This window comes from Hyperolius riggenbachi, chromosome 4 (genome assembly GCF_040937935.1).
Source record: "Hyperolius riggenbachi isolate aHypRig1 chromosome 4, aHypRig1.pri, whole genome shotgun sequence".
Classification (NCBI taxonomy): Eukaryota; Metazoa; Chordata; class Amphibia; order Anura; family Hyperoliidae; genus Hyperolius; species Hyperolius riggenbachi.
The window spans coordinates 272512539-272536045 of record NC_090649.1 but is presented as its reverse complement, the minus strand read 5'-3'; the positions used below and the strand labels follow the sequence as shown (position 1 = coordinate 272536045).

Genomic DNA, 23507 nt, shown 5'->3' with positions numbered 1-23507 from the left:
TCCCCCCCCCCCCCCCCCGTGTACATCTATCCTCCCCTGTAATCACCCACTGATCACCTGTCAATCGCCCATCACCCAGTTACCACCTGTCACTGCCACCCATCAGATCAGACCCTAACCTGCCCCTTGCGGGCATCTGATCACCCACCCCCACCCTCAGACCCGCCCTCAGATCACCTCCCAAGTGCATGGTTTACATCTGTTCTCCCCTCTAAAACACCCACTGATCTCCCATCAATCACCCCGTCACTGCCACTCATTAGATCAGACCATAATCTGCCCCTTGCGGGCACCCAAACACCCGCTCACACCCTCAGATCAACTGGCTAGTGATCATTACTTATATTAGGGTCACTAGGTTCCACAAAAAAAACAAACAAAAACAAAAAAAACAGTGTTTGCCCGATCAGGCCTGATAGTTCACCTGCACTTGCGTTCAGCCCGCCCCACCGCAGTGACAATTTATTTTTCTGATCACTGCAAAAAATACTGTACAATAGCTGTGGCACTATAAAGATCAGTTTTTTTTGTTTTGTTTTTTTTAATCAAAACTCAGTGACTTTCTACTCCACAAGCACTCCCTTTTGCTAGGTAGGTGCTATTTTTCCTGGGTAGTCTCAGAGGAATACCCCCTAAATTTAGCAGTCCACCATGGCAAGAAAGGGGTATTCCGATGATTAGGTGTACAGGTACATGGCCCAGTTGGATGAGGACGATTGGGACGACTCATTCGACGAATCTTCTGGGTCAGAGTTCGAACCTGTAGAGAGCAGTGGCTCACTGACCGATAGCGCTGACGAGGTTGAGGTCCCGGCTAGAGCCAGGTGTACCACACCCCATGTCATTGGACCGCAGGTGGCGCAGGATCTGCCTCAAGGGCAGCAGAGTGGTGCTAGCGCTGGTCTGAGGTTTCATGATGAGGCATACACCAGCAGCGCAGCATCTCCTGGACCTGGCACCAGTACTACCGTAGACCCTGGTGAAGTGGGGAGCACCAGAATGGAAGTTCAAACTGGTTCGGTGGCACGTGCATAAAGACCCGAGTCGCAGCCACCGAGAAAACGGGCCCGTACTACCCATGGTCTTCCAGGGGTGCTGGCAAATCCCAATTGGGAATCCCCTGGTTCCGCCGCACCCATACTGCCCCCTTTCACCGCCCAGTCTGGAGTCCAGGTGGAGACAGATGATCTAGGATTGGCCCTAGGACTTTTCTTCATCTGTTCTTCACCGAGGATCTCTACGACTTAATTGTGGCTGAGACCAACAGTTATGCCACACAATACATCACCGACAACCCGGATATGCCCATGCCCATGTTCTCTGCTGCCATGTCCAGGACACAATTTGAGATGATCCTGCGCTTCCTGCACTTCAAATGAGAACACAATCTGTCAACCTGGCCCCTCATAGACCACCTGTCATCAAAATTTGCAGATGCTTGTACCCCTGAACAGAACATCTGCGTAGACTAGTCCCTCATACATTTTACCGGGCACCTTGGCATCAAACAGTACATTCCAAGCAAGCGCGGTATGGGGTGAAATTGTATAAGCTCTGTGAAAGGACCACAGGCTATACTTATGGTTTTAGGGTCTATGAGGGAAAAGACTCAAAAGAGCTGGTTGGATGCCCTGACTACCTGGGGAGCAGTGGCAAGATTGTGTGGGACTTGTGCGTCACCTTTGTTCCAGAAGGGGTACCATCTTTATGTGGACAACTTCTACACAAGTGTGGCCCTCTAGCAGCATTTAAAGATAGAAGAAATCCGCTGCTGTGGCACCGTGTGGCCTAGTCGCCGGGGCTTCCCCCAACGGCTCATTAGTACCCGGCTTGCACGGGTGAAGAGGGCTGCCTTGTGTACCGATGACCTGCTCGCGGTGAAATGGAAGGACAAGAGGGACTTTTACCTTCTGTCCACCATTCAACGGGCAACTGAGGTCACTGAAAAACCCCTCACCGTCCACAACTAGAATGCTAACATGGGAGGGGTGGACTTCAATGACCAGATGTTCGGGCCCTATTTAGTTTCCCGCAAAACCAGACACTGGTTTCAAAAAAAAAAAAAAAAAAAAAAAAAAAAAAAAAAGGGTCTGTTTATCTAATTCAGTTGGCTATTTACAACAGCTTTGTTCTCTACAGTAAGGCTGTGAGAACTGGATCTTTCCTTAAATTCCAGGAAGCGATCGTAACGGAACTGTTGTATCCAGGAGGTGCCGTGGCCCAACCCCAAAATATAGTTAGCCGGCTACATGAAAGGCACTACGCCTTTCCCAGAGTACCTCAAATCAATGCACCCCAAGAAAACATGGTCGTGTCTGCAGCAGGGCTGGAATAAGGCGTGACACCACTGTTTACTGTCCCACTTGTCCTGACCAGCCTGGCCTATGCCTAGGGGAGTGTTTCCAGAGGTATCATGAACAGATACACTAAGGGCTCGTTTCCACTATTGCGAATCCGCATGTGTTGTCTGCATGCGGATTCGCATAGCCAATACAAGTGGAAGGCCCCGTTTCCACTTGTCAGTTTTCCTGAGCGTTTTTCTGTGCAGGATTTTTCTGCAAGGCAGAGCCCGTAGAATTAGCTTGCGTGTGGAATGCATGCAAATCGCACGCAATGTATTTAATAGGGAAATCGCAAGCGGTTTTGGCATGCGTTTTTTCCCCGCAATTTTGCATATAAACTAATGTAAAGTCACACAGGCAGTGACATGGTTTAAACCGCATATACCCTAACCTATGCGAAATCGCTGCAAAAAACGCATGCGGAATCGCACCTGCATGTGATTTCCTCAGCAGCAACTCCAGACATAGCAGTAGGCACACAAGGATCTCTGTGCCATTTCACACTGGCGCAATGCGCTAGGGAAAATTGCCTATCGAAAGTCACACTTTGCGGTTCCCCCCCCCCTACGCCGGAAGTGCTTGACTTAACGCTAGTGCATGCCTACATTACTGCGTGGCTTCTGCTGCAATTTGGGTCGGCCCGGAAGTCATGTTAGGCGACGCAGTTAATTACTAGGCCAAATGCGATTACTAGGTCGAATGCTACTCTTGCTGTATTCCCTGAAGGTCTGTTTTAGAAAGAAGACACCCCAAGGTATTCAGTTAGGTGTATGGTGAGTTCATAGAAGATTTTATTTTTTGTCACAAGTTAGCGGAAAATGACACTTTGTGAAAAAATAAAAAAAAATAAAAAAAATCAACTTCCACTAACTTTTGACAAAAAAAAATCTATGAACTTACCATACTCCTAACGGAATACCTTGGGGTGTAGTCTTTTCTAAAATGGGGTCACTAGTGGGGTCCCTATACTGCCCTGGCATTTTAGGGGCCCTAAACTGAGGAGTAGTCTACAAACCAAATGCCTCAAAAATGACCTGTAAAATCCTAAAGGTACTCATAGGACATTGGGCCCCTTAGCGCACCTAAAATAGTGTCACACGTGGTATCGCCGTACTCAGGAGGAGTAGTAGTAGTAGTAGAATGGGTTTTGGGGTGTATTTTTACACATACCCATGCTGGGTGGGAGAAATAGCTCTGTAAATGGGCAATTGTGTATCAAAAAAAAATCATCATTTACAGAGCTATTTCTCCCACCCAGCATGGGTATGTGTAAAAATACACCCCAAAACCCATTATACTACTTCACCTGAGTATGGCAGTACCACATGTGACACTATTTTGCAGCCTAGATGCGCTAAGGGGCCCAAAGTCCTGTGAGCACCTTTAGGCTTTACAGGAGTGCTTTGTGCAATTTAGCACCCCCCAAAATGCCATGTGGGTGCGGATTAGTTTGTTTCCATGCGGATCTTTACGCGGAATCGCTCGCGGTTTGCGCTATGCGATTTTAACCATGTGAATGCCGGCAAGCATTGACATGGGTTTTCACGCTGAAAAATGCAGAAACGCTGGGAAAACCGCGAGACTAAAATGATTGCGGTTTTCCTATTACATTACTGGCGATTCGCATGCGGCATGCGAATTATGACGGCTCTACCGTGCAGATTTTTTTCTGCACAGCAGACCACACAGAATTCCTGACAAGTGGAAACAGCCCCATCCACTTGTATTATGCGAATCTGCATGCAGAAAACGCATGCAGATTCGCTCTAGTGGAAACTGGCCCTAACTTGTGACAAAAGAATTCTATGAACTCACCATGCCTCTTAAATACTTTGGGATGTCTTCTTTCCAAAATGGGGTCATTTGGGGGTATTTATACGATCCTGGAATTCTAGCACCTCATGAAACATGACAGGTGCTCAGAACAGTCAGAGATGCTTCAAAATAGGAAAATTCACTTTTTGCACCATAGTTTGTAAACGCTATAACTTTTACCCAAACCAATAAATATAGGCTGAATGTTTTTTTTTTTTTTTTTTTTTATCAAAGACATGTAGCACAATAAATTTGGACAAAAATGTATATAGAAATTTTACTTTATTTGAAAAATGTCAGCACAGAAAGACAAAATTCATGTCTTTTTTGATGAACATAATAAAAACTAAAAATCACAGCAGCAATCAAATAGCACCAAAAGAAAGCTGTATTAGTGACAAGAAAAGGAGGTAAAATTCATTTAGGTGGTAGGTTGTATGACCGAGCAATAAACCGTGAAAGCTGCAGTGGTCTGAATGGAAAATAAAGTGCATGTGTGCCCCTGCTAAACCGCCGCTATCCCGCAGCTTAACGGGGGTCCCTTCATCCCCAAAACCCCTCCGTAAAGCGGGGGAACGCTTCCGCATTGGGGCAGGGCTAGCCGCCTCAGCCCTGCCCCACGCGCGTCTGTCAGCCGCGTATCTCCGCCCCTCTCAGTCTTCCTTCACTGAGAGGGGCGGGGGAGAGGCGGCGATGCGCGTCTGATAGACACAACTGGAGGCAGGGCTGCAGCCGTTAGCCCTGCCTCCAGGAAGGGAAGATTTACGACCAAGACAGCGACCAAGTCTTGCGGGGGTGGGTTTGGGGGTGAAGGGACCCCCGTTTAGCGGCGCGATAGCGGCGGTTTAACAGGGGCACACATGCCCCTGCTAAGTAGGAGCACTGAAGCGAGATTTATTCTCGCTTCAGAGTCTCTTTAAGTTATGTTAGTTATGTTAATTAAAATAGATCGGTAATATAATCTCTTACCCATCCTGTTTTAAAAGAACAGGCAAATGTTTGATTTCATGATGGCAGCCATCTTTTTGGTTGAAAGGAGGTGACAGGGAGCATGAGACACAGTTACAACTGTCCTGTGTCCTGAGCACCTCTCCCAATTGCTAGGCAACGAACATAGGAAATCACATGCTCTACACAGCATCAGGAAAAAAAAAAAAAGCCTGGGCTTTTTTTCTTTGATGGGTGGAGCTTAGATAAAAATGCAGCTAAAAATGATGCTTTGGTAAGAAAAACAAAGTTCTGATGCTGTGAAACTGTTAAAGAAACACCAAGCCTTTTCAGTTCTGCTGAGTAGATTTTTAGTCCGGAGGTTCACTTTAAGTGGTTAAGGTGTAGAGAGAAGTTTTCACAGTGAGAGAGTTATCTTATCACTTTAGTCCTTAAAGTGGATCAGAGATTCACTTTTATTCATTGCATTATTGTGTTCCTTTCATTTAGTTTATAGGGCATTCCTCAAGCCAAATACTTTTGTTTTAAATACTCTAATTCCCTATAAACTAAACAAGCCTCGCCCACAGCTTCTCAAAAACACCAAGGCACTCAGACCCATGTAGGAAGGGCTTATGGGAGCTCAGTCTGGGGAGGCGGGGGGTTACTAGCCAGAGATTTCAGAGGCAGAGGGGAGTGAATTTTTCACAGGCTGAGGGGTGGAGATGCAGTTGCAGATTACCTGTGTAATGACAAACAGAACATGGCCGCTCTGATTGTATCATAGGAATAAATCATCAAACTGTTGAAGCTGTATGCAGACAGATTAGCTGTGTAAACCATCTAAAAACTTTAGATAAGATTTATAGACAAGTTACTTGTTATAGTTCATCTTTCATCTCGGATCCGCTTTAAGTTACCTCCTCTGTAGTTATTTTCACATGCAGTTAATTAACAGCCTGTCTTTAACCACTTTAGGACTGCAGCCTTAAAACCCCTTAAAGCGCATCCGAGATGAAAAACTAACTAGAACAAGTAACTTGTCTAAAGTTTATATAGTTTACACAGCAAATCTAGCTTTGTTTTTGTTTTTTACTCACAATTGTGCATTTACAGAGATATTTCTCCCACCCAGCATGGGTATGTGTAAAAATACACCCCAAAACACATTATACTACTTCTCCTGAGTACGGCGATACCACATGTGTGGCACTTTTTTGCACCCTAACAGCGCTAAGGGGCCCAAAGTCCAATGAGCATCTTTAGGATTTCATAGGTCATTTTGAGGCGTTTCCAGACTACTCCTCACGGTTTAGGGCCTCTAAAATGCCAGGGCAGTTTAGGAACCCCACAAGTAACCCCATTTTAGAAAGACAACACCCCAAGGTATTCTGTTAGGAGTGGTGAGTTCATAGAACATTTTATTTTTTGTCACAAGTTAGTGGAAAATTACACTTAGGAAATTTTGTTTAAATTTTTTTTCACAAAGTGTAATTTTCCACTAACTTGTGACAAAAAATAAATTCTTCTATGAACTCATCATATACCTAACGGAATACCTTGGGGTGTCTTCTTTCTAAAATGGGGTCACTTGTGGGGTTTGTGATAGATTTGTTATAAATATATGTATATTTTCATTTCATTGTTACATGGTTCATTGCTGTGTATGTTGTCTGTAGAATTGTAGCTGCACCACCCAGAGCTCATAGAGGACTTGTGTTCTCATTATCTGTCCAAAAGGCAATTGTTGACTGTTCCTTGCTGGACAAACAGCACCTGGAGGATTGTTCTTATCTGCTCAAGAGACAATTGTCTGACTCCTCTCTGCCAGGCCACAAGGCACCTACAGGAGGTCATTTTCACTATCTACTAAGTGGTCTGGGGACGGGGCCCTGCTGGACTGATAACATTCAGCATGTGCATTAAAAAGGGGGTCAGTTACTTAGGGAGAAGTCAGTGAAGGGGACAGCAAGCTGCGGCGCTGGTTCTCCATCCCTCTGGATCCAGAGCTACTGGAGTAGCTACTTTCTTGATCTGTGTTTCTTTGCCTGTGAGACTGGATGTTCTGAGAGGGATCCAACAGGCTGCAGTGGATCCAATGCTGTAGATGGTGCCTGCCCTGGGATAGACTCAATTGGACTTTGTGAACTGTTCTCCCAAGATCACTGGATTTTACTAAAACCTCTATGTGAGATGCTGGACTAAAACACCTGGATTTTAGATGCAATCCTCTTGGACTGTATAGAATTCTCACTCTGTCCCTGTTCGGCTGTTATTGAAGTTTGTTTCCCTGGAACATCAACCGTTGTACTAGGTCCTGGTGTTTTGTGGATTAATATAACTCCTGAACCCTCCTCCTAGTGGTCACTACCGGTGTCCTTTCGTATATAACATCACAGGGTTCCTATACTGCCCTGGCATTTTAGGTGCCCAAAACCGTGAGGAGTAGTTTGGAATCCAAATGCCTCAAAATGACTGTTCAGGGGTTTAAGCATCTGCAAATTTTGATGAAAGGTGGTCTATGAGGGGCCGAATTTTGTGGAATCGGCCATAAGCAGGGTGGCCTCTTAGATGACAGGTTGTATTGGCACTGAAGTGCAGGAAGTTCTCAAATCATGACCTGGACATGGCAGCAGAGAACATGGGCATGTGATGTATTGGGTGCGTAGACCAATAAGACCGCAATATATTATTTTTGACTAGACCGATGTTAAGGAGAAGGCCCCCCCCAAAAAAATAAAAAAATGTTACGTTTGGAAAGTTGGAGTGGTTTCCACCGAAAAGGCTGGGCATGGTAGCTTCTCGGATTGGCGGTTGCGTATTGAGTGGCATAATTGTTGGTCTCAGCCACAATTAAGTCGCAGAGATCCACGGTGCAGAACAGATGAAAAAAATCTAGGGCCACTCCTAGATTATCTGTCTCCACCTGGACTCCAGACTGGGCAGTGAAAGGGGGCAGTACAGGTGCGGTGGAACCAGGGGATTGCCAATTGGGATTTGCCAGCACCTCTGGGAGACTATGGGTAGTACGGGCCCGTTTTGCTGGTGGCTGCGACTCGAGTCTTAATGCACATGCCACTGAACCAGTTTCTACTACCATGCTGGTGCTCGCCACTTCACCAGGGTCTACGGTAGTACTGGTGCTAGGTCAAGGAGATGCTACGCTGCTGGTGCATGCCTCACCAAGAAAATTCGGAACAACACTAGCACCACTCTGCTGCCCTTGAGTCAGATCCTGCGGTCCAGTGACATGGGGTGTGGTACGCCTGGCTCTAGCCGGGATCTCAACCTCGTCATTGCTATCGGTCAGAGAGCCACTGCTGTTCACTGGTTTGTATTCTGACCCGGATGATTAACCGAATGAGGCTTCCCAATCACACTCACCCCACTGGGCCAAAATCTTGGCAGCCTCTTCAGCTGAATACCGCTTTTTTTGCCATGGTGGACTGCTAAATTTAGGGGGTATTCCTCTGAGAATACCCAGGAAAAGGAGCACCTACCTAGCAAAATGGAGTACTTGTGAAGTAGAAAGCTGTTGTCACTGAGTTTTGATATACAAAAAAACAAAAACAAAAAACTGATCTTTACAGCGCCACAGTTATTGTAGTGTTTTTTGCAGTGATCAGAAAAAAAAAATCCTGTCACTGCGGTGGGGCGGGTGAGGGTTTGGCCGGGTGATCAGAAGCCCACACGGGCAGATTAGGGCCTGATCTGATGGGTGGGGTTGCTAGTGGGTGACAGGTGGTGATTGATGGGTGTCTCAGGGTGTGATTAGAGGGGATAATAGATCCAATCAATGCACTGGGGAGGTTATTAGGGAGGGGTCTGAGGGTGATCTGAGGGTGTGGGCGGGTGATTGGGTGCCCACAAGGCGCAGGTTAGGGTCTGATCTGATGGGTAGCAGTGACAGGTGGTGACGGGGTGATTGATAGGTGATCAGGGTGTGATTAGAGGGGACAATAGATGCAAGAAATGCACTGGCAAGGTGATTCGGGGGGGGGGGACTGAGGGCGATCTGAGGGTGTGGGCCGGTAATTGGGTGCCCGCAAGGCGAAGATTAGGGTCTGATCTGATGGGTGGCAGTGACAGGGGGTGATTGACAGGTGATCAGTGGGTGATTACAGGGGAGAATAGATGTATACAGTACAGGGGGGGGGGTCTGGAGAGGATCTGAGGGTGTGGGGGGCGATCAGGAGCCCCCAGGGGGCAGTGTAGGGCCTAATCTAATATATAGCGTTGACAGATAGTGTCAGGGGGTGATTGATGGGCGATTAAGGGGGTGAATGGGTGCAAACAGTGGTCTGAGGGGGGTGATCAGGGGGGTCTGAGGGGTGCTGTGGGTTATCAGGGGGCATTGGGAACAGGATCAGTGTGCTTTGGTGATTACTACAAGGGCTGCCTCCTCCCCTGGTGGTCGCTCGATCACTGGGACCACCAGGGGAGAAGACAGCCGGTATAATATACACTGTTAGTTTAACAAAGTGTATTATACACTTTGATCGGCGAGATCGGGGCTTTTACAACCCGCCGGCACTGCTAATTGGCCAGCGGGTTGAGGTCGCGGGTGGGAGGAGCCTAATGCCGGAAGATACGCGCGATCCCCGGCTAATTAGTCCCCCAGGTGCCGCCACCGATCGGCGTTACGCGGTCCTGGGGGAGCCACCTTGCCGACGCCCATAGGTAGTGGGCGGTCGGCAAGTGGTTAAAGGGAAACTATGGCGAAAAATTGTAAAATGTAATATATGTGCAAACACATAAGACGTACTTTTTTTCCCAGAGTAAAATGAGCCATAAATTACTTCTCTCCTATGTTGCTGTCACAGTAGGTAGTAGAAATCTGACAGAAGCGACAGGTTTTGGACTAGTCCATCTTTTCATAGGGGATGCTCAGCAAGGCTTTTATTCTTTATAAAGATATTCCCTAAGAAAAACCCTATGTTAGTTACCTGGTAACTTCATTTTTAGTAACCTCCAGGACAGGTCCACCATGAGACGACATAGGCTCCTCCCAGGAACAGGAAACGTCCAATTGAGTACTCTATAAATTTTATCAGACACCCTCACTCGCCAGTATAACACAAGAACTGTTCTTTAGGTAACACCAAGGGTGTCATTCATATTATTATCATTAATATAAACATATATATACATATATACACATACACATACATACATATATATATATACACATACATACATACATATCCCTTAAGTAGGGTGGGTTACGGACCTGTCCTGGAGGTTACTAAAAATGAAGTTACCAGGTAACTAACATAGGGTTTTTCCAGTAACCTCCAGGACAGGTCCACCATGAGAAGATGGGCAAGAATCTTACCATTTAGGGTGGGTTAGCTGCCTGCAGAACTTTTCTTCCAAAGGATTGCTGTCTTGCAGACATCAGATTCACCCTGTAATGTCTTGAGAAGGTGCCAAGGCTTGACCACGTAGCTGCTCTACAGATTTCCTCCGGCGTAGCGCCCGCTCTGTAGGCCCATGACGTAGCTGTTGCCCTAGTAGAATGGGCTCTTACAACCCCTGATAAGTTTGACCCTGTCAACTTATAAGCCTCCTCTATACATAATCTTATCCACTTTGCTATTGTTCTTTTAGACATCTTCATGCCCTTAGAAGCCCCTATAGTATTTATAAATAAAGCTCTAGACCTTCTAATATCTGCTACTGCTTCTAAATAATTTATCAAACATCTTCTGACATCCAATGATGGTTCTGTATTATAAGAAGGTAACGTAATCTCCTGAGATCTGTGAAACCTCGTAGATACTTTCGGTAGAAATTCTTCACATGTCTTCAGAATCACCTTATCATTGTAGATAGTGCAGAATGGTTCATCGCAACATAAAGCCTCCATCTCACTTACTCTTCTGGCTGACGTAATTGCTATTAAGAATATCGTTTTCATTGTTAATAACTTCAATGATATATCTGACAATGGTTCAAAGGGCTCTTTCTTCAACACCCCCAAGACTAAGGATAAATCCCAGGTAGGGATCTTCCTAACAATCAATGGTCTCTTCCTCTCTATAGATCTAAAAAATTGAATGATAAGAGGATCCTCTGCTAACTTAACATCTAGAAATGTTGACAATGCCGCCACTTGGACCTTCATAGTACTAAGGGCTAAGTTCTTCTCCATTCCATCCTGCAGAAATTCCAAAACCATAGGAATAGTATCACCTGAAAACCCTGACTGTTTCTGCCACATATTGAACGTCTTCCAATATTTTAGATATATCTTACGAGTTATATTCTTTCTACAATCTAATATTGTCGTAATTACTCTCTCTGAAAGACCCCTTTTTCTCAGAGGAGACCTCTCAGAAGCCAAGCGGACAGGTTTAGATTTGGAATGCAACCTGGGCCTCTTCTTGACTTCAAGATCACTGATTCCTTTTGTGGAATCCTCCATGGACCGTCCAATCTCATCTTTAGAAGTATTGGATACCAACTTCTTCTTGGCCAGTCTGGTGTTATCATGATCACCGTAGTCCTTGACTGTATCAACTTCTGTAACACCCGAGGTATTAACTGAATCGGAGGAAATGCATACGCCTTGTTGAATACCCATTTCTGGCTCAGTGCATCCACTGCCTCTGCCCCCTCTCTGGGATTTAGTGAATAAAATCTTTTGCATTTTGTGTTTTGTCTGTTCGCGAATAGGTCTATTTGAGGACGACCCCACTTCCTGACTAATACTCTGAATATCCTGTTTGATATCTCCAACTCTGTATTCGATAGTCTGTGTCTGCTTAGAAAATCCGCCATGTTGTTCAAAGATCCCTTTAGATGAATTGCTGATAACGATAGGAGATTCTCTTCTGCTAACATCAATATTTCCATCGAGAGCTCTAGAAGCTTTTTTGATCTCGTTCCTCCCTGACGATTTATGTATGCCACAGCTGTGGTATTGTCTGTCCTGATCTGAACATGCTGTCCCCTTAATAGATGTAATGACTGCATCAGAGATTCTTTTATTGCTCTTAGTTCCCTGTAATTCGAGGACTGGTTTCTTACTGTTCTTGTCCAAAGACCCTGAAGAATTCTTCCCTCTAAATGTGCACCCCATCCTAGTAGGCTTGCATCTGTAGTCACCACCTTCTGTGTGGGATAACTCCATAATCTTCCCTCTGTGAGGACCTTCTCTGTCAACCACCATTCTAGTGACTTTAGAACTAGTTCCGGTAACGTTAATGTCTTCTCTAGATCCTCCTGTTTCTTGCTCCAGTTCTCCATCATCCAGAACTGTAGGTTTCTCGTGTGCATTAGAGCCCACTGAACAGCTGGAGAAGTTGATGTTAGAAATCCTAATACCTTCATGATTTCTCTTATTGACATGGTTGGATCTGCCTTGCAATCTACTATAATTCTTTTTGTCTTTAATACTTTTTCTTCCGTCAGATAAAGTCTCTGTGTCTGTGAGTCTATCAAGACTCCTAGAAATTGTATTCTTGATGTTGGTTGAAGAACCGACTTGTCCCAGTTTATGATCCATCCCAGATTCTGTAACTGCTCTAGAACCGTCTCTGTGTGATCCTCTGCCTGTTTGTTCGACTCTGCCACAATCAGAAAGTCGTCCAGATAAGGGATAACTAGAATCCCCTTTGTGTGAAAGTCTTTTATTACCTCTCCCATTACTTTTGAAAATATTCGGGGAGCTGACGATATTCCAAACGGTAGGACCTTGAATTGAAAGTGCTGAACTAGTTTCTTTTTCTTTACCGCAAATCTTAGGAATTTCTGGGACGAGTCTCTTACTGGGATGTGCCAGTATGCATCCCTTAGGTCGATATTTGTCATTACACATCCTGGGGTCAGTAAGTTTCTTACAGAAAAAATCGATTCCATCCTGAATCTTAGATAAGATACAAAGGGATTTAAAGGCTTTAGATTGAGTATTAACCTGAACTTCCCCGTCGGTTTTCGAACCAGGAAAATCGTCGAGTAAAATCCTTTGTGTTCCTGACTCTTTGGGACAGGGACCACTACCTTTTCCTTCACCATATTCTCTATGCTGTTTACCAACGCGAATCTCCTTTCCTTGTCTCTTGGAAGAGGAGTCGCCACAAATCTTTTTCTTGGAAATGATTGAAACTGAATTTTGTATCCCTGTCTTACCAGATTGAGAATGAAATCGTTTTTCGTTATTTTTGACCATTGGGAATAATACTGCATTAGCCGACCCCCAACTCTTCCTTTGGCGTCACTTTTTTTCTTTACTGTCTGTGTTACGAAAAAGAAAATTCCTTTTCGCTCCTTCCTTATTAATGGCCCAGGGTTTCTTTCTCTGTTGAAACTTATCCCTATTATCCTGCCTGTTTCTCCTGAAAAATCTTTTGTTCTGAATAAATTTCTTTTTCTTCGGAAACCCTTTCTTCCTATCGGAAGTTCTCTCCAATATTTCATCTAGCTGGGCTCCGAACAGCAGTTCTCCATCAAAAGGTATATTACACACCCTAGCTTTGGAGGCCTGACTTCCATCCCAGTTTTTTATCCAGAGATTACGTCTGGCCGTATTAATTAATGCACTTGTTCTAGCATTTACTCTAATATTTTCTGCTGCAGCATCCGTAATATAATCTGTAGCCTTGGCTACAACCTCTAATGATTCTAAAATTTCTTTTTTAGATGCCCCCCTCTCAACATTTTCCTGAACCTTCTTTACCCAAAGGGCTAATACTCTTGAAACACAAGTCGTAGCTGCCGCAGGTCTAAAGTTAGCTCCAGCTGAAGACCAGGCCTTCTTTAAAGCAAATTCGACTCTCTTATCTTGTGGGTCCTTGAGGTATCCCAGATCCTCAAATGCTAACTCGTTGTCCTTATTCACTTGTGAGAAAGCTGCATCTAATCTGGGGCATCGATCCCATGTTTTTATATCCCCCTCTGAAAATGGAAATCTTTTAACAAACCCTTTGGACATGAATAATTTCCTATCCGGAAATTTCCATTGACTCATTATAGTATTCTTAGTGGATTTGTGAACAGGGAATGTCAGTGGTTCTGATGGCTCCATTCCCTGATATAATTTATCATGAATTGATATTTCTTCCGTCTTTTTGGGTTCTATTTTAAGAGTGTTATTAATAGCTAAAATGAGTTCATCCGTCTCATCCGCTGGAAATCTGAATCTAGAAACCTTCTTAAGATCCGACTGACTTTCCACACTCCTTACTGAGGATGCATCAGACTCATCATCATCTCCTTCATTATCCTCATCCTCTTCCATAGCTTCCTCTTCTGATGAAGAGATCACTCTTCTTTTATTTGATTTACTTTTATGTTTACCCGGTTGTTCTGGCTGTATCGGATCAGAACTATGCTCCGGTGCTGTACCAGCCGCTGTGCCAGCTGATGCTGTAACTACTTCCACTGCCGGATTCACAGCCTCTGATAGAGCTTCTTTCAAGGATTTAATTGTATCTGTCATCTCTTGTTTCATCACTGATCTAATTTCTTCCTGTAATGTGCCTGACTGTTCCTGAACTAACTTCACTAGGCAAGGTTGACAAAACTGTCTGGCATAATTATGGGCAAGCTTTGTGTCACAGAGCGGGCACCGCCTTCTTGGCCTTGAAGGGTCAGTAGCTTCTGTGCCCTCTAATAGTGATAATACAGCCATCACCCAGACAAGGCATCCATGATTGTGTAGTTAGAATATGTACTAACTATACATAATAGATAGACTAAAAGATCTTCATCAATCTATTTAGTACTTCAAGACAGAATATACAATATTAAAAAAAAAATACCCCACGGCAGACTATAATATGCGAAATAGCAGAATCCATGTTTATAAAATAATTGCAATCCACTATAATCACGGATTTCCGACATCTGCCAGATACATAATAACTAATAATATGTCAATGAACAGACCTCAGAAAAGACGCTAAGCAGACAACCCGCGTATACTGCTATACTGATAGTGCTATGTATACATTCTGTATATAAACAGACCTCAGCATAGATGCGGCGTACTAGCGTATGGCTCATACCATAAAGGTCACCAAGCCTCCGCCAATCTCACCTTTCCCGGTTCCTGCTTAGCGTCCATCCCGCTCCGCTCTCCAAACGAAATGCCGAGCCATGCGGGTTTCCGGCGTCTCTTCACCCTCGCGACCGGAAGTGACATCACGTAAGGGCGGAAGTCCAACGTCCGGGCGCCGCCATTGTGGGCAACATCCAGCCAACCCTCCGGAGGCTCAGGACCACTCACTCCGTCACTTCCGGCGCGACCAACGGCCTCCGCCACGCGGGGAGTCACAGACGCCGCATGCTGTGCCCGGATCCACCTCATCCAGGGTAGCCGAGACAGTCTCTGGAGGAGGTAAGAAGAAATCAGCTCCTCCAACCGGATCCAAACTCCTCTCCAGGCAGGTCCATCATACGCCGCCAACCCGGTCCCTGGCACACCTGGCCTGACAGATCGGCGAGCGACATAGAGCACTCTTGTTCCCTGGAACAGGAAACGTCAACTGGCGAGTGAGGGTGTCTGATAAAATTTATAGAGTACTCAATTGGACGTTTCCTGTTCCTGGGAGGAGCCTATGTCGTCTCATGGTGGACCTGTCCTGGAGGTTACTGGAAAAAAAAGATTTAAACAATGATGCTGGACAGCTTCCCTGCTCGCTACACAGTTTTTTGGCAGAGCAACTGCCACTCACTAAAGGTGGGTACACACATCAGATCAAAGACTTTGGAAAAAATGAAAGATCACAGACCAATTTTCCCCCCTTCCATGTAGTATTGAGCATACTCTAAACAGTCTATTCTATTGAGCTGAACTCAGATAAAAATCTTTGCAAGATGCTGTACATCTGCAAAAGATCAGTTCCTGCAAAAGGCATTCATAGTCTATATCTGCAGATCTCATACACACCTTGTTTAAGGGACATTCATCTGCAGATATCATAGACTATGAGGCCTGAAACCCACTGCAAACCGCAAACGCTAAACGCAACCGCTAGCGTTTTGTCTGAGCGGTTTGCAAGCTGATTCATGCGAGTTTTCGGTCGCGTTTTGCAACAGTGTATTTTTTTCCTCAGCGGTTGTGTAGCGTTTTGCGTTTCGCGTTTTTATCCTGATTGGTCCTGTGAATAATTTTTAATTTTGTTACAGTGTGCTGAACCGCAAAACGCTAGCAAAACCGCTCAGTTTAGGTTTTGCTGAGCGTTTCTGCTAGCGTTTCAATACTTTGCATTGAAGCGCTAACGCTCCCAAAATGCTGCATGTCCTGCGTTTGCGTTTCTGAGAAACGCAAACGCTCCTGTGGTTGCCCCATCCATTAACATTAGCCCAGCGTTTTGGCAAACTGCTAGCGTATCGCAGTGCTGCCAAAACGCTGCCAAAAGCGCTCCTGTGGGTTCCAGCCCTGAATGCTTGTTGCAGATACTGATCTGTTGCAGATACTGATCTGTTGCAGATACTGATCTGTTGCAGATACTGATCTGTTGCAGATACTGATCTGTTGCAGATACTGATCTGTTGCAGATACTGATCTGTTGCAGATACTGATCTGTTGCAGATACTGATCTGTTGCAGATACTGATCTGTTGCAGATACTGATCTGTTGCAGATACTGATCTGTTGCAGATACTGATCTGTTGCAGATACTGATCTGTTGCAGATACTGATCTGTTGCAGATACTGATCTGTTGCAGATACTGATCTGTTGCAGATACTGATCTGTTGCATGTGTACAGCATCCTTGTTCTCAGCATCTTGCAAAGATTTTTATCTGATGGGGAGTTCAGCTCAATAGAATAGACTGTCTACACAGTCTATTCTATTGAGCTGAACTCCCCATCAGATTAATAAAAAAAAAAAAAAAAAAAAAAAATTCACTGATAAAGTATGCTCATATACCACATGGAAGGGGGTAAAATTGGTCTGTGATCTTTCAAAGACTTATCTGATGTGTGTACCCACCTTTAGTGCTTTTGAAAATAAATCCCTTAGAATCCCCTATGAAGAGATGGACTAGTCCAAAACCTGTCGCTTCTGTCAGATTTGTACTACATACTGTAAGTGTCTGCAACATAAGAGAAAACTTATTTATGGCTAATTTTATTCTGGAAAAAAAACGTACTTATTTGTATATGTTTGCACATATTTTAAATTTTAAAATTTTTCACCATAGTGCCTCTGTAATTTTAGAATTCTGGAGTTATTTTAAGGATTGAAGAGTTAACTCTAGAGATCTATTCTTAAAGAAAACCTGTAACGAAAAAAAAATCTCCCCTGCGAGGTACTCACCTCTTAGGAAAGCCTCCGGATCCTATTGAGGCTTCCCCAGTTGTCCTCGGTCCCACGGCAGCAGCGATAAGGCTCCCCGAAAAGTGGGGATGTAAATATTGACCTATTCAGCTCCTGCGCAGGCTCGGCTCTCCGTTCGGAGATAGGTGGAAATAGCCGATCGCTGTCGGGCTGTTTTACTGCGCAGGCGCGTACACACAAGCGACTATAGTCGTTTGAAACGATCGTTCCCCAATCATTTTAAACGGCGATCGTTTAAAAAAAAAAAAAAAATAAGCAGCCAACAACCATTAAGTCTAACAACGTACGAGCTAGATCGTTACAGACGAACGATCTATCTTGGCGGATTTTTTCCAACGACGATCGTTTGCAAAAGTAGTAGTTGCTTTATGTGATGTAACATTCGTTCTAACGATCAGATCATTACACACCTTTAAAAAGCTAACATTACTCAGGTCGTTCTTTCGTCAATTAAAAGTTAGTTCGTCGTTCACAACGAACGATCGTTGTCGCATATGTGTACGTAGCTTAAGGCTCTGTTTTGCTGGTCATGGATTAAACCAGGAAGCCATCACAGCAAATCAGAACTTTATAAAAGCGATCAGCTGATCAAACTAATCACATGCTACTTCGTAATTTCTCCTAGGCATTTAGCATCCCTACACATGAACAAATGATTTAGGTGTGCTAACGGCTCTAGTCACAGAACTAAGCGACTATATGGCAAAATAGTCCATTTAGGCAGATACCACCTTAGTAAAAATATAGCTCTTTACTTAGAAAATAAATTAAAATGACATCAAGTCAGTGCAAATTGGCTCCAGTGACAGTCCTGTTTAAAGCCTTTAAGGCAGGGGGTGCCCAAACGCTTTAGGCCATGGACCATATAGCTGTTAGGTACCCAATGCCTGCGACATCTGGTCAAATAAAACATTTCCATGGGAAATGACCCATACACCATGTGCATTTGTTACACTGCTAATCAGTGGCTGTGACTGCTGCTGGCGTAATGGCGGCTGCTCATCAGTGGCTGGCACTGCTACAGTGAAGGCTGATAACCTACAGGGGAACAAAGAGGGAGGCAGAACAGCGACACAAGGTGGCCTCTGCAGGCCGCATAGAATTAATGACTTTAGAGAGCTTTGGGGGGGCCACCAGAAGAAGCTCAGAGGGCTACATTTGGACCCCGGGCCCGACTTTGGACACGCCTGCTTTAAGCCATGGCTTAACGGCTTGAAAAAGCTATATGCTTGGCCTAAAAAGTTTGGACACCCCTGGCTTAAAGGCTTAAAAACAGCATTTTTCACTGACAATGTCTTTTTAATGATTTTCTAAATAAAGAGCTATATTTTATTAAGGTGGTACGTGCCTAAATGGATGCCTTAAACCAGCATGCCTACCACAGTAGATTTCCCGTTACACCATTTTTAAGACTGACTGCAACTAGAATTTAACGACTATGACATGCCTCTCACTGGTACTACCCCTCGTTAAAATTCACTAGTCATGCTTGCTTAGCAAGCTGTTATTTTCTGTGTGTACCCCACTTTAGATTTGTTGACTCCTGACTGAAGGGGGAAGAGGTAGGGCAAGATATGTGAACACCCCCCCCCCCCCCCAAAAGAAAAAAAACATGAAATGGGGACAGAAATGAAATTGGGGTACAGTCAAAAAAAAGGTATGGCATACAACAAGTATGTATACAAGTACTGTATGGGGCACATGAAAATGGGCTAATGGAAGCGGTAATTTACTTGACAGTGTGAAGTGTTGTTCCCACCTGGGGGCCTCCTCATGCTTGTTTGCTGGAGGTCACTTACCAGTACCGCCAGCCACTGAATTCAGGGAGTATCTTATATGTATAGGCTTGGAGATAGTTGGCGCTTTGCACGCCGTTACCAACACACACCTGATCGATCCCAAGATTTTTCAGCATGCCCAATCAATACTTTCAACCAATTTTGGACCAAAGTCAGCAAAATGATTGATTGGGTGGCCATGTTGCTGCACTGATATCTGCCAGATTCGACCTTTATGAATCAGTGCTGAAAATCAAGTAACACCCTTCGATGTGCTTCAATTAGCATTTTGTCAAAAAAATAAAAAAAATTAATTTAAGCGTATATAAAAGCTGCATAATCTGTGAATTTTAAAGTTTGTGTGAGTCAAAGTTTCAGAACAGCTTTTACAACTGCCCATCAAATACCCAGAAACTACCAAAAGCATTTCATTAGCAGATTGAGGCGTATGCAGCACTGACCATTGACAAGACGCCTTTGGACCCTTTCTTGTATCCCTGGAGTTCCTCATGAAGACTCTGTAGCTGTTGCATGACCCTTCGTTGGTGGTCATCTTTCCTCAACACACAATCTTTCACCAGAAGGTCATAGTGTTGAAGAGGTCCATTGCAGGCTTGAAGTACTTCTGAACATGCACTTGTTTCATAGCTGGGGAGAGCAGTCTCTGCTAGTTGGCTTATGAATGCTAGAGGATAATTGACAACAATGTATTAGTGATAAAAGATTTAATAAGTTCTTACCAGAATGAATATCTAAAATAAGCATTACTATTCACATGCACCCATTTGGCTCCTCTGAGGTGCAGCTGTACATTTCTGTGTTGTAGTGCTTAAATCTGCATTTACCTATGTTTTGTTGAAGGATACAGAGGCTCACCTCTACTGAGGCAAGTATGTGACTTTCTTTTTAAACTCACAGGTCTATAGGCGTGCTATACACCAGCGGTTCTGGATGCAAGCCTGGCTCCAGGGGCATAGAGATAATTTGCATATTTAATAGCAATGTAGGCCTGAACAATTTCAGGAAAATATTGTATTGCACGATTTGTCAGAAATTGCAATTTCAATTCGATTTACGATTTTCTTTAAATCAAGATTTAGCACTAAATTCACTATGTACATTAACATTTACAAACACGAACAGAGAATGACATTGTACTATCAAATTGTGGTGATTAGTCGGGATGGCAGCACTGTGAATGAATGCAGTACAGACCTGCTATAAAAAGGGAGGGAGATGGCGAGTGACAAATTAGTGAGGGGCACCCAGAAGCATGAGGATAAATTATTAAAAAAATAAAACACACACACACACACACACACACACACTTATTTTAAGCAATCTGTCATGACAGATGACTAAAAATGTTGGTGAAACTTACTGCATCCGCCCACTCGATGCGCCCCCCCACCCCCCTCAAGTTGTTTGAAAAACCTTTTGTGTAGCCAGGTTGGACAATTTCGAAAGAGATACAGGTATTTAGAGAGGAGTTTCATTTTAATAAGATTAATTCTCCCAATCAAAGAGAGTGGGAGCCCCTGCCATCCCTGAAGCCTCTTTTTGGTGTGTTGCATCAAAGGGAGTATATTATCTGAAAAGTAGTCAACCGAATTGTTCGAAATGATAATGCCAAGGTATTTTGTTCTAGAGACAATTTCTAGTGGAGTTTGTACTGAAAGAGCATGGTTCAAAGGAAGTAGCTTAGACTTTCCCCAATTCACATTTAGACCAGTGTACGGGGAAAAACAGTTTAAAGAGTTCCAAGACTCCTTTAATGGACTCTGTGGGGTCCTCTAAATATATCACCAGGTCATCCGCATATAGGGACATCCTCTCGTCTAGCCCCCCCACGAAAGCCACAGATACCAGGGTGTTGGCGTAAAGCAGCAGCAATGGGTTCCATGGCCAGCGCGAAGAGGGCCGGGGAGAGGGGGCACCCCTGTCTAGTGCCTCTTTCCAGATGAAGGTCTCTAGACAACTCTGCTTGACTCACCTAGTCTGGCACTGCAGTCAGGAGGCCTCTGCAGGAAACGCACCGGCCTTCCATTCCGGAAGTGGCTCTCCCTCTGCCGTTACCGTGAGGCCTTGCACGGGCTGCGCCAGTCTCTCACAGTCCTGCCGGGGCCACCACAACACAATCAGCGCAGACCTGCATGCACTTCCTGAAGCCGGGCACCAGTCGAAAAAGGAAAGCTGGCACTGCTGCAAGTTGCAAACATTTATTGGATACATTGGTGCATCAAAAGTGCGGTGGAACCATGGTAACATGTTAACAAAACCATACCATATTGATAAGGAACTCACGGTGGGTGCAGGGTACAGGAGGAGCCGGACGGCCGTTTCGCACAAAGCTGCGCTTCTACGGAGGCTGTACCGCTTTGTGCGAAATTACCATCAGGCTCCTCCTGTACCCTGCACCCACCGCACCACGTGTTCCTGATCATCAATATAGTATTGTTTTGTTACCATGGTTCCACCGCACTTTTGATGCACCAATGTATCCAATAAATGTTTGCAACTTGCAGCAGTGCCAGCTTTCCTCTTTCTACTGATGCTCGCTATTGGTTTTCTTCTGCTACAGCACGCTGTTGGCAATCATCTTAAAAGACACGTGGTAATACCAGTTTATTGTGCACAGCTCAGTATGCAAGTCTTTCAACTGTAGTGCCAACCTGTTGCTACCTTTTTTGTTGACGTCCTGAAGCCTACACTTGCGGAACAAGTCACTGAATTGAGCCTCGGAACGCAGGAAACAATCGTGAGCCACTGAGCCTTTAGTCGCTACTCGATCCCAAAACGATAAATCATTCAGGCCTATAGCAGTAACCGCAGATGTTCACTTAAAGCTGATCGTAAATGCCTTCTGTTTTAAGGAGGCAAAATCATACCAAGCATTGCTTTTTAGTAGGAGGGCTTTTCAGTCTTAAGGTAGCCATACACTGGTCGATTTGCCATCAGATTCGACCAACAGATAGATCCCTCTCTGATCGAATCTGATCAGAGAGGGATCATATGGCTGCCTTTACTGCAAACAGATTGCGAATCGATTTCAGCCTGAAACCGATCACAATCTGCTGAGCTGCCGCTGTTGCCCCCGCATACATTACCTGAAGCCTGGTCCCGGGCATCTTCTCCGCATCGGCTCCCGGCGGGCATCTTCTCCGCATCAGCTTCTGCATCCCGGCTTCCGGCATAACTGTCACTCCAGTGACAGCAGAAGTTCAAATAGAGCGCCCTCTATTTGTACTTCCGCTGTCACTGCAGTGACACAGGAAGTTATGCTGATGCCGGGATGTGGAAGCTGATGCAGAGAAAATGACAGCCGGGAGGTGATGCGGAGAAGATGCCAGGAGCCAGCTTCAGGTAATGTATACCTGCGTCGGTCGTACGCCGCTAGCGATGCGCTCCTTACCCGCGCGATCGACGCTAATTTTCCGCACAGCGCGATCGACGGGACCTATCTATTTCGGGCCGAAATAGATCGAAAATTAGCGTGTTGCGAGAACGATTTGACAGCAGATTCGATCCCAGTGATCGAATCTGCTGTCGATCGGTGGGAAATCGGGCCAGTGTATGGCCAGCTTTAGTCCCCTATACTTTCCTAGCGGTTTTGGTTACTCTCTCAGGTTTGCATAAGGATAGATTCACAGATTAGATTTAGATATACAGTGGAGGAAATAATTATTTGACCCCTCACTGATTTTGTAAGTTTGTCCAATGACAAAGAAATGAAAAGTCTCAGAACAGTATCATTTCAATGGTAGGTTTATTAACAGTGGCAGATAGCACATCAAAAAGGAAAATCGAAAAAATAATCTTAAATAAAAGATAGCAACTGATTTGCATTTCATTGAGTGAAATAAGTTTTTGAACCCTCTAACAATAAAAGACTTAATACTTAGTGGAAAAACCCTTTTTTGCAGGCACAGAGGTCAAACGTTTCTTGTAATTGATGACCAAGTTTGCACACATTTTAGGAGGAATGTTGGTCCACTCCTCTTTGCAGATCATCTCTAAATCCCTAATGTTTCGAGGCTGTCTCTGTGCAACTCTGAGCTTGAGCTCCCTCCATAGGTTTTCTATTGGATTAAGGTCCGGAGACTGACTAGGCCACTCCATGACCTTAATGTGCTTCTTCTTGAGCCACTCCTTTGTTGCCTTTGCTGTATGTTTTGGGTCATTGTCGTGCTGGAACACCCATCCACGACCCATTTTCAGTTTCCAGGCAGAGGGAGGGAGGTTGTTCAGGATTTCACGATACATGGCTCCGTCCATTTTCCCGTTAATGCGATTAAGTTGTCCTGTGCCCTTAGCAGAAAAACACCCCTAAAGCAAAATGTTTCCAGCCCCATGC

At 44.7% G+C, this 23507-nt stretch overlaps 1 protein-coding gene across 2 annotated transcripts in view; it reads right to left on the bottom strand.

Moving 5' to 3' along the window:
* AFG1L (AFG1 like ATPase) overlaps positions 1-23507 on the bottom strand; it is a 204436-nt gene that overhangs the window by 163014 nt on the left and 17915 nt on the right. For both annotated transcript variants that reach the window (XM_068231263.1, XM_068231262.1), the window contains exon 2: positions 19615-19838. In XM_068231263.1, coding sequence (XP_068087364.1) covers positions 19615-19838 — 224 coding nt within the window. The remainder of the gene's footprint in view (positions 1-19614; positions 19839-23507) is intronic.